The sequence below is a fragment of the Aristolochia californica genome, unplaced genomic scaffold (assembly GCF_029961685.1).
Source record: "Aristolochia californica isolate CCGP_79_NKW_82.1479 unplaced genomic scaffold, dmAriCali1.0.hap1 SCAF_9, whole genome shotgun sequence".
NCBI classification, from domain to species: Eukaryota; Viridiplantae; Streptophyta; class Magnoliopsida; order Piperales; family Aristolochiaceae; genus Aristolochia; species Aristolochia californica.
Window position 1 is genome coordinate 38,546,937 of NW_027182290.1, and position 18,679 is coordinate 38,565,615.

At 42.6% G+C, this 18,679-nt stretch overlaps 1 protein-coding gene across 1 annotated transcript in view; it reads left to right on the plus strand.

Moving 5' to 3' along the window:
- LOC137940404 (cycloartenol synthase 2-like) overlaps window positions 1–18,679 on the plus strand; it is a 46,929-nt gene that overhangs the window by 4,928 nt on the left and 23,322 nt on the right. The window contains exons 6-9 of the mRNA XM_068785448.1: window positions 2,261–2,345; window positions 9,949–10,115; window positions 13,843–14,031; window positions 14,678–14,791. Of these exons, the coding sequence (XP_068641549.1) occupies window positions 2,261–2,345; window positions 9,949–10,115; window positions 13,843–14,031; window positions 14,678–14,791 (555 nt within the window). The remainder of the gene's footprint in view (window positions 1–2,260; window positions 2,346–9,948; window positions 10,116–13,842; window positions 14,032–14,677; window positions 14,792–18,679) is intronic.

Genomic DNA, 18,679 nt, shown 5'->3' on the forward strand with positions numbered 1-18,679 from the left:
TATGGCCAACACCTGGCAACTGCCAACCACTCAACAAATACCTCCTTCATCTACGATCCTCACCGACACTCAATCTAGCTCCACCGAGACTTCTATATCTAGTTCTGTTTCCCCTTTTCTTAGCCTCACGCCTCTCTTAATCATGAACCCAAACTCTCCACCCCCAACCGACTTTATCGGCCATCAACCAACCTCCCCTCAGCTCTAGCTCGTCCTACCAGCACTTCCACTCCTCTAAACATTTACAAACGAAGAGGGAAAACCCACCAACCTCGTCTTACCTCTGGTGAACCCAACGCTCCTTCCCCCCAACTACCTTCCCAAGTGATCCTGACACTGGGAATCTTATTCTTCCCCTCCAGGAGAGTGCTCTCAAAATTTTTTGAAGACATTGCAATCTGAAAAGCACAAGTATCATGCTGATGAATGGGAACAAATGATGGCAGTTGCAACAAGATTTAGTGCAGTTTATTTGGGCCCCATGCCTAGAACTGATGAGGCTGCCAAAATCCCTAAACCGCCTCCCCACTTATCATCTTATCTTAGAACATTCGTGGTCTCTGTGCTCGTCCTAAGCGAGCTGTCATCCGAAGAATTTTGGCTTCCTGTAATCCCTCTATCGCTATCCTTCAAGAAACTAAAAATCAGTCCCTTTATATTGCTATCGTCTGCGAGCTCTGGTATTCCTCTGACTTTGAGTGGTCTACTGTTGATGCCATTGGTCATGCGGGTGACCTCCTCATCATCTGGAACCCAAACGACATTGAAGTCCTCCAATCTATACTGGCTTCTTACTCCATTGGAGTTAGGGTAAGAGATCGTCTGTCGGGACACTGCTGGGCCATTGTTGGCGTCTATGGACCTACAAAGTATCGAGACTGTATCAATTTCTGGGATGAGCTACTGAACCTTTTTCAGCTATGGGTCCTGCCTTGGATCTTGGTTGGCGACTTCAATGCAACTCGCCATTGCCATGAAAAATCCCCCTGCCAGTAGAACCACCTCCACTATGAGGGCCTTCGCCAATCTCATTGGTAGCCTTGAATTGACTGAGATCCCCCTCTCTGGGAAGACGTTCACCTGGACCAATGGACAATAGCCTCCCATTCTTTCAAAACTTGTCCGGTTCCTTGAAAATACTAGCTGACTCCAACTATACAATAACACTTCTGGCAAGGTGCTTAACAAGGTCTGTTTTGACCACTAGCCAATCCTCATTGATACTAATTTCCAGCTGTGGGGACGATCTCCCTTCCGCTTTGAGAACATTTGGCTCTGAGACCCTGATTTCGACTTCAACTTCAAAGATTGGTGGCTTTCTCTCCTTGACAGGTCTCCACTTGGCTCCTCATGAAGAAAGATTTCCTTCACCTCAGAAACTCCCATCTCCGGGGGAATTGACGTCTTGTTGTTGCTATGGCCGGGACCTCTCGTCCTCCCACTATGGCTACCTGAACCCCTCCGCCTACCGGCTACCTCAAGTTAAATTTCGACGGCAGCACCTTTGGCTATCTTGGGTTTGCGGGGTTTGGTAGAGTTATTCATGTTGACTGCAACAACCTTCTTCTCTCCTATGCAGGTCCCTTGGGCATTTCGGACTCCACCTCTGCGGAGCTTGCTGGGCTGCTTCGTGGCCTTAAGATCTTTTATGACTAACTTTCTGGTCCCCTCATTATCGAAGGAGACTCCAAAGTGATCATTGATTGGTGTGCCAAGTCCAAGACTCCTCCCTGGCATCATTGGGATATCTTTTTAGATGTTTGTAATATCTCTTCCTACCTTGACTGTACTCGGGCCCATGTGCCTAGGTCCTAGAGACCGCAAGCCTTGGATTTCCAAGGGAGGAGCCATCAAAGTTAAGCTTTATGGCGCCCTCGCAAGGGGTGGAGGGGGATCCATTCAACTATGGCCTTAGGCTTGGGCAAGGAGAGGCCAGCTATGAAAGACCAGCTATATCTCAGGGCGCTGCCACTGATATCACTGAAAGCATCCAGAGTAAGGAGCCAAGAGATGATATGCGCAAGAACTTTGTTGACGGTGATGGACCAGGGAGTGGCTTTGCCATTGAAGACCCTCTGATTTCTCATCTCAATCTTTGTCTTCTTGGCCATTCCCATCTCCCACTCTCTACTCTCTCTCTTTCCTCTCTTCATCTCCCTTGAAATGTTTTTGACCTTCTCTTATATGAATTAAGCAAAATCCTTGGTAGTGGGTAATTGTGGAGCGTTTATATTTCTCCTTGTACATTTCTATGCTGCAGGTACTAGGAGTGTTTGAATGGTCTGGGAACAACCCATTGCCCCCAGAAATATGGCTACTTCCCTATTTCCTTCCCATTCATCCAGGTATCTATGGGAAAATTTTCTTTCTTTTTCAGCAAGGTGGTCATCTTTCTTTGTGATATGATTGCTGCTGAATTGCATTCCTTGTTTAATTTCTGTTCATTCTTCAACTGTATATAATTTTACTGGTGAAAGCAAAAAAGACGAATGATCTCTTAAATGCCTATTATCACATAACATGAATTTGTTTATTGAAAGCTTGGTCCTCCTACTATTTTTTAACATGTTCTCATGTATTATTTTGGATTTTGAATTATTTACAAGTATTTATTTTAATGTTGATGACACCTACACACACACCCTTATCCTTGGTTAGAGTTAAACCCAAGACCTCACCCTACAGCAACCCCTCCTCCCTACCCAAATTGGCCATTTGGCTCAAGCCATAAATTTTTACTTTTAACATTACAAGAACTTCTAAATCATTGGCAATCTGGCTCCATTTTCTTATTTCAATTAATTATCATTCTCTTGCCCCAACAATAATTTTTTTTACATCTGGTCAGAAAATGGGGACTAGAATTTAAACCTTAGAAGGCGCCTCACTGATCCTGAAGCTCTCTTTTCCTCCGAGCTCCTTCACAACCTCCCAGTCAGAAAACCAAATAACTCAAGTGATTCTTTAATCTGGACTCCATGTCCAAAAGGATCCTTCTCCACATCCTTTGCCTACAAATTCCTAAGCAAATTCTCCACAACACACCTAAAGCACCCTGCAGCCAATGCTTGGGACCTCCTTGCTACTCCACGTGCCAAATTCTTCATTTGGTTTGCATGCAGGAACAAAATCTTAACTTTTGATTCCTTAATCCGTCGGGGCACCCTTATCCTGGACCCTCTCTGTCTTTTCTGTAAAAATGCTCCAGAAATAGCAACCCATATTCTCCTATCATGTCAGTTTGCCCACTTGGTCTGGACATCCCTTCTAAACAAAATTGGCTTCCAATACTGTGCCTCGGGAAACTTAGCAGACACTGTCCTCTCACTCATCAACTCCAAACTCCCAAAGACAGGTAAAATGATTATATCATGTTGTATTGGTCATATAATTTGGGCTCTCTAGAGAGAACGTAACAGGAGGAAGTTCAAATTCAAAACCTCTCCTATTGAGGTTCTAATTGAGCAAATCACAAGCCAAGTTACTGTCTGGCTCCTGAATAAATAAGAATTCAGAAACTTCAGTGATACAAACTTCAGGGGAAACTGACAGACAATCGCTGGTCTATCTCTGCCCTCTCGCCCCCCAACCATGGCTACATGGGCCCTCCCTCCTCTCGGGTGCTCAAAGCTCAATTTTGAATGGAAGTGCTCTCGGCTGCCCGGGTCCAACAAGGTTTGGTGGTGTTATCCACGATGGAAATAGTGACCTCCTCTTCTCTTACGTAGGCCCCCTTGGCAACTCAGACTCTACCACAACAAAACTCTTTGGACTGTGAACGGGCTCAAAATCTTCTCTAGGCACCTCTCTGGTCCCCTTTGTATTGAAGACGATTCAAAAGTGGTCATCAATTGGTGTGCAACCCCCGTCAGGCCCCCATGGCGTTATTGAGAGATGTTCAATGAAATATGTAATTTATTTTCCCCTTTAAGCTGTAAATGGAATCACATTCCAGGCACTTCTAATCACCTGGCAGACACCTAGGCCAAGGCAAGCATTTCTCTCCAACACTTTGTTGTGGAGTCAGCTCCCCGGACCTAGGTTTGTAATGTTCTTATTGTATGTCTCTTCTCCTTTTTTTTAATCAATATACGCACCATTCATAAAAAAAAAAAAACAATTGGTAAATTTGGTGGGATGCAAGATCGTTTGTTGCTTATATGTATATGTAGTCAAGGGTAGAATTGTCAGATCACTCAATGTTGGTTTAGAAGAGTCTTTAATTACGGGGCAATCTTGTCCTTTTATGTATATTATTAAGGGAGATTGTTTTTTTTTTTTTGAAATGTTGATAATTTTATTTCAAAGAAAGAGAAGATACATAAAGGGAGACCTCCCCTAACAACAAGAGATTGAAGGGGGGGGGGATAATTTAGCTCTCAAATCAGTAGCCGAATTGGCTGATCTGAGTACATGAGACCAAGTACAAGAAATGGTGGATACAATGTCTAAAATATCAAAAAAAATCTGCCAATGATGCCATGGGAGGAAAGAAGAGGTGGAGCACCATCCGATGACAATCTTGGAGTCTCCCTCCATGATAAGGGGACCACTGAAGTAGTTCTGAAAAATTCGCAAGCCATGAAGGAGACTAGAGAGCTCAACAGTGGTCAAGTCAGCAATTCCGAGAGGACCAGAGTAAGTGAGGATGACAGTGCCCCCTGGATAAAAAATCACCCCACCAAACCCAGCCAAACTTGGGTTCCCAAAGAAGCTACCATCAAAGTTTAGCTTATAATATCCAGAGGGAGGAGGCTCCGAAATAGCAACTCGGTGGGGGCCAGTGGGGACAGACATCTGAGTGATAATCTTCCAATTGGTGCGGATTGGGGCATGAAAGAGGTAGGCAAATCTTTTCAAGTGCGAATCCAGGTAGATATGAGCCCAATGGCAGTGAAGGAAACCTCAGCAATAGAGCGGAAAGTATGATCAAACCGTCTGGAGTTCCTTTCTTTCCAGAGGCACCAAGGAACGAAAGCAATGCAGGCTACCAACAGAAGCTTGCCCAAGCTGGGTAGGCGGGTTCCAGAAGAGAAATGACACATGGTGCTCAGGTCAAGCAGTATGCAAAAGCTGAGTCCCATGTTGTCAATCATGTAGGTCCAGACCTTCCAAGCGAAGTCACAGTGGAGGAGGTGATTCACAGTTTCAACCACCGTCCTGCAGAAGGGGCAGAGAGGATCGGGAGTGGTGTTGCCACGCCTAATAATGTCTGTAGTAAGGATCTTGTTGTGGTAGGCACTCCAAAGGAAAAACTTCACCTTGGGTGAGGCCGAGAGGCTCCAGGCAAGCACAACCGGATGTGAAGCGAGACACCAGGTCTATCCCATAAGATGACGATAGGCCGATGAGACCGAGAATCACCCGCTGTCATCAGGGAGCCAAATCATCCGGTCAGCCATTTGAGTGCGAACCATAACACTACCGAGACTATCAATCAAGCCACAAACAAAAATGTCTTCTTCATCAGTAAGGTCGCGTCTAAGGCAGAGATTCCATGAGCCATTCCGCCAAGCATCAGAGACAAATAAGTCGCGACTGGTGGTAAGTTGAAGCAGTGGTGAGTAAGACGAGGCAAGAGAGCCATCACCCGACCACCAATTCGTCTAAAAATGCAGACTAGAGCCATCTCCAACAAAGAATCGAATGGTGGTGAAAAAAGAGGATAACAAATGACACATGGTCTTCTAGATGGGGGAGAGATGACGACAGTTGCCGCCAATGATCCATCTATCACCAAGACACCGAAGCCTGAAGGCAACCATTGGCCTCCACGAAGCCCCCAGGGAAGAGTTGAGCTTCCAAAACCACTTGAGCAATAGAGTATGTCCCATTTCCTTGGTGTGCCTGATCCTGAGCCCACCCAAAGATTTTGGCTTACACACTTCATCCCAACTGACAAGGTGATAGTGAAACTCATTTCCAGTGCCACGCCACAGAAAATGTCTCTTGATCATGTCAATGCGTCGGCTAATAGAGGCGGGGCAAGCCAGGAAAGAGAGGAAGTAGTTGGGAATACCTGCAAGGTATGATTTTAAGAGGATCAATCTACCAACCTTGGAGAGCATCCTACCCTTCCAAGAAGAGAGGCGTCGCTCAAGCCGCTCAATCACAGGAGCCCAGAGAACCATCCAGGTTCTATTGTCAATAAGAGGAAGACCCAGGTAGTATGTGGGAGCAATCGCAATGGGACATCCTAGAGTCTCTGCTATAATCTGAAGCAAGGGGGGTCGATGTGATATCCCATGATGGTTGACTTTTCCCAGTTAACTTTTTGAACAAAAGTGATCTCAAAAAGGCCGAGAAGGGCCTTAATGTTGCAGACCTGGTCAAGTGTGCCGACGTCAAAGCAACTCCGTTCGGGAGACGGCCTCTAACCAACCAATGTTGCGGGCAGTGTAGAACATAGAGGATAAGTACTCAACAATGATGTTGAAGAGGAGTGGGGAGAGGGGGTCTCCCTGATGGATGCCTCGAGTGCCTTGGAAGAAGCCACAAACCATGCCATTGAGGAGCAAGGAGTAAGAGACTGAAGAGATTCAACTGCGGATCCAAAATCTCCATTTGTCTCTGAAGACCATACATTGCATAATGTCTTCCAGGAGGGACCAACTAACTCGGTCGAAAGCCTTCTCAAGGTCCAACTTAAGGACAAACTGTGGCCGGCCCATCTTGGCAAAATGATCCACAATTTCATGCGTGGCCATAGCTGAGTCAAGTATATCACGACCTTTGATAAAAGCACTCTGGCCCCGGTGGATGATGGTAGGTAGAACAACCTTGAGACGATGAGCCAGGATGCGGGCGATGATCTTGTAGGGACTTGAAACGAGACTGATCGGCCGATTATCTTGAGGGTGCTGCACACTAGTTTTCTTGGGGACCAGAGCAATAAAAGAAGCACCCACACTCTTAAATGTGATTCCACGATGATAGAAGCTTTGGACCATGGAAATGATGTCCGACCTCACAGCGGGCCAGAAAACCTTGTAGAATTCCCTATTGAATCAGTTAGGCCCCGGGGCCTTATCTTGGGGAAGTCCCAGTACAACATCCTCAACCTCCAAGTCAGAGAAAGGAAGCTCAATGAAACTCGCCAGAATTGGGAAAATCACGTAGAAGTGAAGGTTGGAGAGCCTGGGCCGGTGGTGGTGCTCCTCTCTGTAAAGATCTGCAATGAAATTGAGAAAAAGCATCAATAATGGAGGTCCTATTCAAGGTAATCTCATTGTCAATAGACAAGGAGGTGACCCGGTTAGTCCTCCTACGGGCCCGAGGCAATGACATGGAAGAACTTTGTGTTAGCATCCCCCTCAGCCAACCACTTGAAGCGGACTTTTTGCTTCCACTAAACCCTCTTGGAGTGCAAAATAGATTAAAAATTGCATTGAAGAGAGATGCGGTTAGAAAACTCAGCATGAGTAAAACATCTTTGTTCCTCAACTATATCAAGAGCAGCAATTTAAGACTAGAGAAAGGATTTTTGAGAGGAGGCAGCAAGGCGACGCTCCAAGGACCATGATTTGAGCTTTACTTTGAGGCGCTTCAACTTGTGGGGGAGAGACCAGCCATCATAGTTAGGATCGCCAAAGGTTTCCCACCATGAGGCGACATTGCCGACAAAGTGCATATCCAACAGTCAAGAATTATCTAACCTGAAAAGGGTAGGCCCCCATTTATCAAGTTTGGTATCAATCTGCATAGGCCAGTAGTCGGAGCCAGTACGACTCAAAACCGACGCACAGGTGTTGTCGTAAAGTCTAAGCCAGTCACTAGTGGCAAGGAACCGATCAAGCTTGGAAAGGGTGGGAGGCCTCTGACCATTGGACCAAGTAAACGTCTTGCCAGAGAGGTTGATTTCTTCCAACTCAAAACTACTGATAAAGTCAGCAAATTGCCTCATGGTTGAGGTAGTCCGGGAGGTAGGGGGAGACTTCTCATTACAAAAATGGGTTGCATTGAAATCCCCGACAAGGAGCCAAGGCATTGGCCCAAGAGGCAGAAGGCCAGAAATCTCATCCCAAAAAGAGCGACAATCCCGGTATCTGGTAGGGCCATAAATGCTTGCAAGCCCCCAAGTGAAACTAGTGCATTTGTCACGCAACTTAAACTCCAATAGAGAAAGAGCCAGTCACGTGATCTAAGACTTCAACTGCAGAGAAGAAAGAGGCCACCATAAAACCCAGTAGCATTGATGGCAAGCCATTCCAAATTATTACTACCCTAGAGGTCATGCATAATAGAATTGGAAGGGTTCTGACATTTAGATTATTGAAGTATTGCAATAGATGGGTTACTTTTGGAAAGAAGATTCCGAACAGTAGCACGTATTCTGGAGGATCCAATCCCACGAACATTCCAAGAAAGAATAATCATTTATTGACTTCTCTACAAACTCCTGATGTGGTCTTGCCACCCAAAATGTTATCACTGTAAACCACTCCCATTATTCGAGCCAACTCGGAGATACAACCCCAAGTTTCATCATCAAACTGGTGGCGCTCATTCTGTAAATCCAAGTAGAGCTGCCGGTTTCTATCATCCGGCGGGGGAAAGCAAAGGTCTCCATGAATCATTTCCCTTGACTGGCGGGGAGGGCTGGGCTCCCCGGGGGGGGGGGGGGGGGGGGGGGGGGGGGGGACTGTTGGACCTAAAATGAAGTGGAAAGGTGGTTCTCGGGGTCGTCTCTCCAGTTCCGGCGGTGAACAATGATCCAACTGGCGGCATCGCCGTTGTCATAGGTCGCACAACTACTGTTCAAGCTCTCCTCATTGCTGTTGCTCTCGGAATCACCAGAGAAGTGATATTGAGAGTGTCGAATAGCATCTGAAGACCATCGGGCGTCACCTGCGGAAGTTGCAGGTCTTCGTTGCCGTCGAGGAGAGTGAGGGGGGAGGAGGAAGTTTTCTCCCCCTGGATCACTGTTGGAGGTGGGGGTCCTGATCGGAAGTAGTTTTCGATCGGGAACGACAAGTATCTTTCAGCTTCTGTCTCCCCAAAAAATCACGACCAGATTTGGTTCGTCAAGCAGTCCAGCTGCTCGTCGATTTGTCTCGAGGATTTGTCGGCACGTCGGGCTGCTGGTACTCAAGCCCCATCGAATCTTCCTTCGATCTGGTCTCTCCCTTCTCTCTTCTCTCTCATCACGACATGCTTAGGCGCACGTTAGCGCCTTCGAGCTCTAGGCACTATTAAGAGAGACTAAATAAAATAGGAATGGAATTTGACCAAAACCCATAATCTGGAGTTGACATATGTCACTCTTTTCTGGTCTCTTCTGTTTTCTTCCTTTTTTTTTGGTCTTATTCATCAATTGCAGATTTATTTACATTTAGCTCTATGTTGTGCCTTATCTATTTCTATGTTCATGAATGCCATTGCAGAGTATGGTTCTCCAATATCATATTCATTGCTCCAAGCCCATCTTCATTGAGGGAGACTCTAAGGTGTTGATTGGTTGGTGTGAGAATTCCTCTGCTTCTCCGTGGCGCCATTGGGACGCCTTTTTGAAATTATGGAAATTGTCAATTTATTTGACTGTTTTTGGTCTCTCATACTGAGATCAGCAATTTCTATGGCTGATGTTTTAGCTAAGCAAGGAGCCTCCTTGCAATCTCTTGTTGTTAAGAGTTAGCTCCTCCTTTTTGGTCTGTTAATAAAATCACATTTCAAAAAAAAAAAAAAATCATATTCTTTTTGTTTTAGAATAGATATTAAATACTCCAAATTTTATTTTTGCTTTTTCTTGTTAGAAAAGAATTCTAAGATGGAACAGACAAAATGGTGAGCTAAATCATTATTATGGAAGATCCGTCTTGGTGTTTCTTTATCTATGAGGTGATTCCCTCAAGAAATGTATTTCAACTGTTACACCGCACATCACTGTAGTTAAGCTTCATAAGTTTATAAATGTTGCACTGAATGTCCTTTATAATTCCTCACTGTCAGGAAGGATGTGGTGCCACTGCCGTATGGTTTATCTGCCCATGTCATACTTGTATGGCAAGAGATTTGTTGGACCGATCACACCTCTTGTTTTGTCTCTTAGAGAAGAGCTCTTCTATGTTCCATACTGTCAAATAGATTGGAATAAAGCCCGAAATATGTGTGCAAAGGTTGGTTTCTTGACCCCTGTATTTATTTATGCATAAACATCACTTTTGTCCGAGTTTCTGAGAAGTTCTTTTTGTGTATGCACCATTTTTCATGCAAAGAAAAACTTGTAAACTGATTATACGCTACTTTCAAAATGCACATACTCAAAATGTCATGGATGTTTATATGTGTGGAAACTCCATTAAATGGATGTGGTGGTTTGCTGGTTGTAACTTTTAACCAATTTAATTGTTTTTGAAAACTGAAAAATCTAGTAATTATTTCTCTAAAAAAAAAAAAAAGAAAAGAAAAATCTAGTAATTAGTATGAGACTGATGATGAATGTGTGGACTTTGGGCCAAATTTGTTTTTCTAATCTTTGAAGGAGGATCTTAAACCCTAAATATGGTTATGCCACCTGTGCTGGTTCCCCCTTGGAATCCCTGCCTCACTACATCTCTGCTGTGGAAGAGAATCCTCCACCCTCGAGATGAGGTGCTGAAAGGTGTTTGGTTTAGGTCAGGAGTAGAAGCAAGGGTAACTTCTGGACTGATACTTGGCTTGGGGCCATCCCCCTTACTTTTGAATTTTGAAGTCTCCACTCCCTTGCCTGTAATGAAGTCATGCTGGTAGAGGAAGCCAGAACTGATGGTGTCTGGAAGTTAAAACCAAAGAAGTAGCATGCATGATGTAGAAGCTATTAATGCTAGCAGACTTTTGAGTATTCTTAAACATAGCATCTGAGAAGACATGGCGAGGATCTCATATTTTGCTAATGGAGTATTAGTGAGACTTCAGTGTTACTTTTTTTCATTCAAGCAGAACTTCTCGTCACTCAAACATCAATGTTGCTGCAGCCACCTTGTGGAGGTAGATGGTTCCTCCCAAAATGGTCTTCTTTGGATAGTGTGCTGTAAGAAACAAAATTTTTTTAGTAGTCACAGTTTTCATTGGAGATGATCCATTATTATCAACTTTCTGAGTCGGTTACATGGATGGGTCAATGAATCTGTCAATCATTTGTTGCTAGGTTGCCCCTTTGTTCAAGTCTGGAACCATACTCGACATTCAGCATGTCTTCTTCCTTCATTTGCTGACTTCATTGAGTGGAGTACCCTCTGGCCTCTCCCGTACTTTGTGAAACTTATCTGGTGCACTGGTGATTGCTGTTGCCTCAAGGTGCATTTGGACACAACGAAAGAATCAAAATTTTATTGGTAAATCTGAAGATGTTTGGTAATTAAAAGGATAACTTGTCTTACTCTCTCGTGGCTCCATACTATGAAAGATTTATTCACAACTTTAGAACATCTACACCTATAGGAACTGGTCGAACATAGCTTCTCTTGGACTCGCTCGGCCAAGCATATTAGCACTTGAATCCCACCCCCCCATGATTAAAGCTAAATTTTCATGTCAATGTTTGCGGCAATCAGGGGCTTGTGGTTATGGGGGTATTTTTGTAATCGTAGAAGGTCCTATTATGTGGGGGACTCTCTGCTTGCCTTGTTGGTAGCCTGATAGTACTAAGGTTCAGGATCCATGATCTGTCAATGCTTCAGTTGATAGCCTAGCTAAAGAGTGATCCTCCCTCGCAGATATAGCTACTAGACACTATTAGTCTGTAGTATCTCTCATTGTCTTTTTCTGCAATTATCTTTGAAAAATTGGTGATTTAGGGAGAAAATAGAAGAGAAAATGGATTTCTGGAAGAGAGGCAGCTTTGCTGCCTTGGAATTCGAGCCGGAAAGGCCCTTCCTGCTTCTTTATAATCAGGGTTTAAGTGAAAATTTACAATAGGATAAAAATGCCCCTCAATACTCAAAATTACATCTCCTAAAATACATGTCTAAATTGAATGAAAATTTAACTAGAGATAAAATAAGACATTCTCTATCTAATAGTCAATATAAGAAATGACCAAAATACCCCTGAACTTCTATTTTGGTTATTTTACATATTTCCACATTACACTTTTCTCTTGTAGTATGGCTATTAGATAGAGAATGTCTTATTTTATCTCTAGTTAAATTTTTATTCAATTTAAACATGTATTTTAGGAGATATGTAATTTTGAGTATTGAGGGGCATTTTTGTCCTTTTTAAAATTTTCACTTAAACCCTGATTATAGAGAAGCTGGATGGGCCTTTCTGGCTTGGATCCCAAGGCAGCAATAGTGCTCCTCTTCTGGAACTCTTTTCCTCTTCTATTTTTTCCCCAAATCACATATTTTTCAACATTCAATTGATTTTGTTTTGTAAAAAACAACACGAGGCACTATGTTTTGTATGGACTTCATGGCCTAGACGGATTACATGATTTTATGAAAGAACTTAGAGCTGTTCCTCCATGTCTCAGCAGTTTCAAAGATAAACTCTCTACCCTCTTTGAAATTGAAGATGATTTGAATAAGTGATTTGTTTGTGCTGGAATTTTCTCATCACATGAAGTCATACTTCCTGTGCAACAAACTGTTTATCAGATGATTTCATAAGGCAAGGGGCTGACCAATTAATTAATGTGTGAGGATCTAATCCCTCTACTTTCTCTCTGATGGGTTTTCTTTCCTTGGTCATGCAGCTTCTCTTGCAATGCTCAACTGCCTGTGTTGTGAATTAAATTTTCACTTGTTGACAAATAAAAGGAACCACTCTTCATTTTTAGCATCAAGCATAAATTTCACTTGTAAGATGCACACATGCTTTAATTGCTTGCTATGTTTTTCACCATGGAAAGAAACACTAGCCACTAGTAACAGCTTATAGAGTTTACTTGTATTAACAAAGGGTTAATTACTAATTCAGAGAGAGGTCTCCAAAAATATCTACCTTTGCAAATAAATACTGAAAAAAAGATTGATGCAGACAATGCCTATGATGCATATAATGTAAACTTCAAAGCACGGCATTGCCTTTAATGCTTTTGGATAATTTTACTTTAGGCATGTTCAGGTACTGTTTGAGGCCCCTCCATCTCGACATCTCAAATTAAATTTTGATGACAGCTCGTTCAGTAATCCTGGGCCTGCAGGTATAGGGGGTTGTTAAGGATTATGCTGGTCTAATCAAAGTTACTCTCTGGCCCAATTGGTGTGTATAATGCAATGGAAGCATAAATCAAGGTGCTTCTTAAGGGTTTGCAGCTTTATGTTCAGTGCTTTTCAAGTTCCCTTATGGTGGAAGGGGACTCTTCTACAGTCATTTCTTGGTGTTCTGGTGCTTCTACTCATGCTTGGTGTCTTAGGCCTTAACTATGATGAAATAATGCATTTGTTCTCGTCTTATTTTTTCTTGGCATCATGTTCTAAGATCAGCAAATCATGTTGCTGATGGTCCAGCTAAATCAGGTGTAACAAGGTCCAGTTTATTAGTTGGAGAATTGTTCTCCGACGGGGCTTGAGGACTCTCCTCTTCCCCTCTTTATTATTTTCCTTGTTTATTAGTTAATCGCCTTATTAAAAAAGAGGGGAGGGGGTTGACAAACAGGGGTCAGCATCTCTACATAATTTTTATTTTCTGTGTCTGTCCTTGTTCACATAAACGATCTCTATATGAATCTTCATCTTTGTTTCTCCTACTTTTTGTGACTGTATTGTAAAATGGCATTTTCTTGTGAAATTATTTCTTCCACCTTCTCCTTCAAGATTTGTAGCATGTTTTGATGTTTAAAAGTTATCTGTGGGAGTGCTGTGCAGTTGAATTTAAAGGCCGTCCAGAAATGAGTTTTAATTTACACATCATTTGCAGGAAGATCTATACTATCCTCATCCTCTGGTACAAGATATCCTCTGGGCATCTCTTCACAAGGTAGTTGAACCTATTCTAATGCATTGGCCTGCCTCAAACCTGAGAGAAAGAGCTCTCCAGACAGTCATGCAGCATGTACATTATGAAGATGAAAACACACGTTACATTTGCATTGGCCCTGTCAACAAGGTATACTCAATAGTATCCCAAATGGTATTCTCACATAATGCTTGAATATTGAATGCATTATTTTTTAGCAATAAAATTTCTTTTTGGATTTAGTGGTATTAATTAGTCGAATAGTCATAATTGATAAACTTCTTCAAGGGAGCCTGCTCTTAATCTAATTTCGGAGGCCAATTTTCAAATAAGCAAAAAAAAAAAATCATGTGGGCAAGAAAAATTATTGTTTCTTTCTACCCTTATTTCCGTAGTTCCATGACTTGGACTTGGGTCCCGTACAGATGCCCCCCCCCCCACCAAAAAAAAAATAAAATCCAAATTGATTTGGTAGTTCTTTCAGCTCAGCTGAGTCCTGAGGTCCATTTTGGAGCCCAAAATGAGACAAGTCTAACCAAGTCAGACTGAATCTGATCCGAATCACTGAAGTTATATCTGAGTTAGACCAAGTTAGACAGTCTAACCCCCTGAATCACTCACCTTAAAATCCAAGTTGTCTCAGGTAATTAGATGCTGAACCATGAGTAATGTTGGCCTATCCAGGGAAATCATGGATATGATTAATGTTCTGACATTTTTCTTTCTTCTGCTACAGTTGTTTGGTATCATGACTTTTCTTTTGTGTGTGCTGTTCACACATTTCATCAATCTGCAGGTTTTGAATATGCTTTGCTGTTGGGTTGACGACCGACATTCGGAGGCATTCAAGTTGCACCTACCGAGAATTTGTGATTATTTATGGATTGCAGAAGATGGCATGAAGATGCAGGTTCACAGATGGCATAAATTGTTGTCCATTTTTGCATCCAACATTTATTACAGTCTTAATTCTTTGAAATATCTTGAACTGCAAAATTAGGAAAAGTTTTCCTTTTGTTTGAAAACTGTAGAGTGGGAAAAGTACCACATTGAAAAGTGTTAAGAAAAGTTAATTGGTTATAAAATTGAGTTAGGTCTCCTAAGTGCCTAGTCAATTTGGGAATGAGCTAGACTCAAGCCAACAACGGAGTCAGAATAGGATGCGTGTGTGGACCAAGGCCCAGTTTGTACTCCGTTGGGAGTTTGTGCCTACATTTCAGCAACCAATCAGAGGTGATAGTGATAATATATTTATCATCAGGATTATATGACCCCTTTGCTGGAGTATAAACCTCACCAGAGTTGGCCATATCAGATATAGAAGATCAAATAAACCCTTCAAAAATTCCAAATCAACCAGTTCAAGTGGGCCCCACTACTTAATAAAATCACAATTAAGGCAGTTATAAGATGTGCGCAGATCAAACAGTCCAGAAAATCCAACAAGGGAATTAAAATTCAGAAGAAAAAGTGCACTGGATGCACCAGGGCTGACATCAGCAAGTGCACAGATATTGTCAGCAGTTACAATTCTGGAATTTTGGCGCATACCTCTAGATCAGCATAGAAGAGCTTCTTTTGGCAGTTTAGAACATCAGAATATGTTCTTCAAACAATAGGACCAGTAAACCTAGGGTTATGGCAGAGAAAAAAGGAGAAAAAATTGGATTTTTACAAACCAGTAACCAAAAATCTGGAAAATGATCTTCTTTTATGTAGATTTCTGTTGCAAATAGGAGAAAAAACTCGCAAAGATCCTTCCCAGATGCGATCCACTGCTCTAATGCCATGTAAAAAGTAAGAAGAAGAAAGGTTGAAGAAAGTAAATGAGAAGGAGAGAGGTTGGAGAAGAGAAATCGAGAGAAGAAACTGAAAATCTGTAGTTGGACTTCCTCCAGCTTCTATTTATATAACATTGCCCCTACTTTAAGTGAAAACCCTAATTTTCTATATCTCCTATTCTACTTGTCCCCTTTACATGAAATTTGGTCCATAGACATAGTTTGGCATGTAGAATAGGATTACATCAAGAAATATAAATAACGATAAGGTAAAATGACCAAAATGACCAAAATACCCCTGTTCTTGTTTTTCAACAGTTTATCATCCTTTCACTAAGGATGAACGTGAATTGAGAAAACAATATAATCAACTGCTGGTTGCTAGGTTTCTTGATGGTTTAGGCTTTGAATTTGATAGAATAAAAGCCCAAGTACTTGCTTCAGATGATGTGCCTAAATTGTCCACTGCCTTTAATAGAGTTATGTAGGTTGAGAATATAGTTGCACCTAAAGGTAGTAAAGGAGTTGAAGTGGTGGACTCTACTGCTCTTAACACTTCTGAACTCGTAGAATCATCTAGGGGTCATAACAGTGTAGGCAGAGTCAGAGGTAGAGATGGATCTGGTCGAGGTTGAGGCCAAGGTGACGGTAAATCCATGACGAAACGTACTTATTGTGGTAGGACAAATCACTTCTTGGATAGATGCTGGATTAAATTTGGTAAACCAGCTTGGGCAAATTTGAATATTCATGACAGCAGCGAGACACCGATCGAAATGGTAAATATTGTTACACCAAGGGCTTCAGATGAGATGCATCACTTACTCCAGTAGCAGCAATAGATTGTATAGTGCATGGCTTAACTTTTAGTTGCTTCTTTTTCTACATTTGTGGCTCAAACTTTTACACCTACCGCCACTCTGGCTAGCTCAGGTATGTCTGCACTTCATCTGCATCTGTCATCCACCTGAGTTCTTGACTAGGGTTGCAACCCATATGTTAGGTATGTCATCTTTATTTTCTGGTCTAAAAGAGTTTTAATGTTAAACTTGTCAACTTGGCTGATAGGTTGTGTCATATGTTAAAGGAGTTGGCACAATTACTCCTGTATCTTTCTTGTCTCCTCGGTCTGCTTTATTAGTTCCTAAATTTTCTTTGACTCCCTTGTCAATTAATCACTAACAAAGTCCAATAATTTTTGTTTGACCTTCTATCCTACTCATTGTGTGTTTTAGGATCTCGAGAAGAAGAAGATGATTAGTTCCACCCGTAAAAGAAGCGGATTGTATTATTTGGAGAGTCAAGTGCCAAATAATACGTTACATGTGTTGCACTCAACAGTCTCACCCCTATAGTGGCATTTGCTATTAGGTCATCCATCTCTACCAAAGTTGGTTCAGCTCTTTCCTATATTTCCTTGCAATCTTTCAATTCAGTGCAAGTCGTATCAATTGGGTAAGCATCATTGTAGTTCATTTCCAATTTCACATCGCAAGTAGTCAACTATTTGAGATTATACCGATGGCGGGATTCAATGGCGAATTCTACCAGCACTGCTGGCCCCTCATCGGTGAAGACAAAGCTCTCACGGTCCACTCGTTCTACCACAGGGGCATTGCTTTCAAGAGTATTGGGGCTTCATTCATCGCCCTTATTCCCAAAAAAGTCGGGGCTGAGCTTCCTTTGGAATTCTGACCTATCAGTCTCACCACCAGCACCTATAAAATCATTGCGCATCTTCTTGCCAATTGTCTTAGAGCGGTTCTTCCGATTGCTATTCACCAAGGGCAGAGTGCCTTCATCAAAGGGAGGAACTTCCTGGATTCTGCCATGGCTTGTCATGAGCTTCTGCACCACTTCAAGACCTTGAAGCTCCCCAGATTTGTTCTCAAGCTAGATTTTGATAAGGCATTCGACAAAGTCAATTGGAAGTTTCTTGATATTCTTTTGGAAAGAATGGGGTTTGGTATTAAGTGGAGATTTTGGATTCAAAGCTGCATCTCCTTGGCCAGCTACTCGTTGCTTCTGAATGGTACAGTGTGTGGATTTTTTAAAGGCACTCAGGGCATTCGTCAGGGGGACCCCCTGTCCCCTTTGTGGTGGCGGAATATCTCTCCTCTCTGATTTATTCGACCAAGGATTTGGGGTAGCTTCTACCCACAATGGATATTGCGACTTTTGACATACCGATTCTTCAGTTTGCGGATGACACTATTTGCTTTGGTGTGGGCACCATGGATCAAATCAAGAAGTTGAGAGCTACTGGGATATTATATAGATGGAGTTGAGCTCAGAGGTATGACTGATTTCTTGGGATGCTCTCTGGAGAGTACACTTGCTACATATTTGGGCCTCCCCCTCTTTGATTCTCCCCCCACGGCTGGGCTTTGATCCCCCCTTATTGAGAAATTTAAGCATCTTGAAACTTGTCGGGGCAAGCTCCTATCCACAGCGGGTAGACTTACTCTGCTAAAGTCTTGCTTGGCTGGCCTGCCAAATTATCTCCTATCTTTTGTTAAGTATCCAGCCGTTGTGTGTTCAAAGACAGATGTTATTCGTTGTCGCTTCCTATAGAGAGGATCAAAAGACACATTTAGATATCATTTAGTCAGTTGGAAGGAAATTTGTATGCCTCAGAATAGAGGTGGGTTGGGCATTCGACCTACAAAGGATATGAATAATGTCCTCTTGCTTAAGTGGATTTGAACCCTCAATACCAACCATAGAAATTTGTGGAGAAATATGGTGTGCCACTATCTTCAGATTCTAGGGCATTGGTGGAAAGAGGGAGGCGCTCCTCACTGTCTATCCCCGATTTGGAAATCCGTTTATAAGTTGCTTCCAGCCTTCAAGGCCGCGACATCCTTCTACACAAGAAATGAGAGGACTCTTTTATTCTGGACCGCCCCCTCTCTGAGGTATACCCGGGACTGTACAGGATTGTTATGGACCTTTCATGCTCGGTAGCCAAATCTTGGAGTAATCTTTCTTGGAGTCTTCTCTTCCATCGAAGCTTG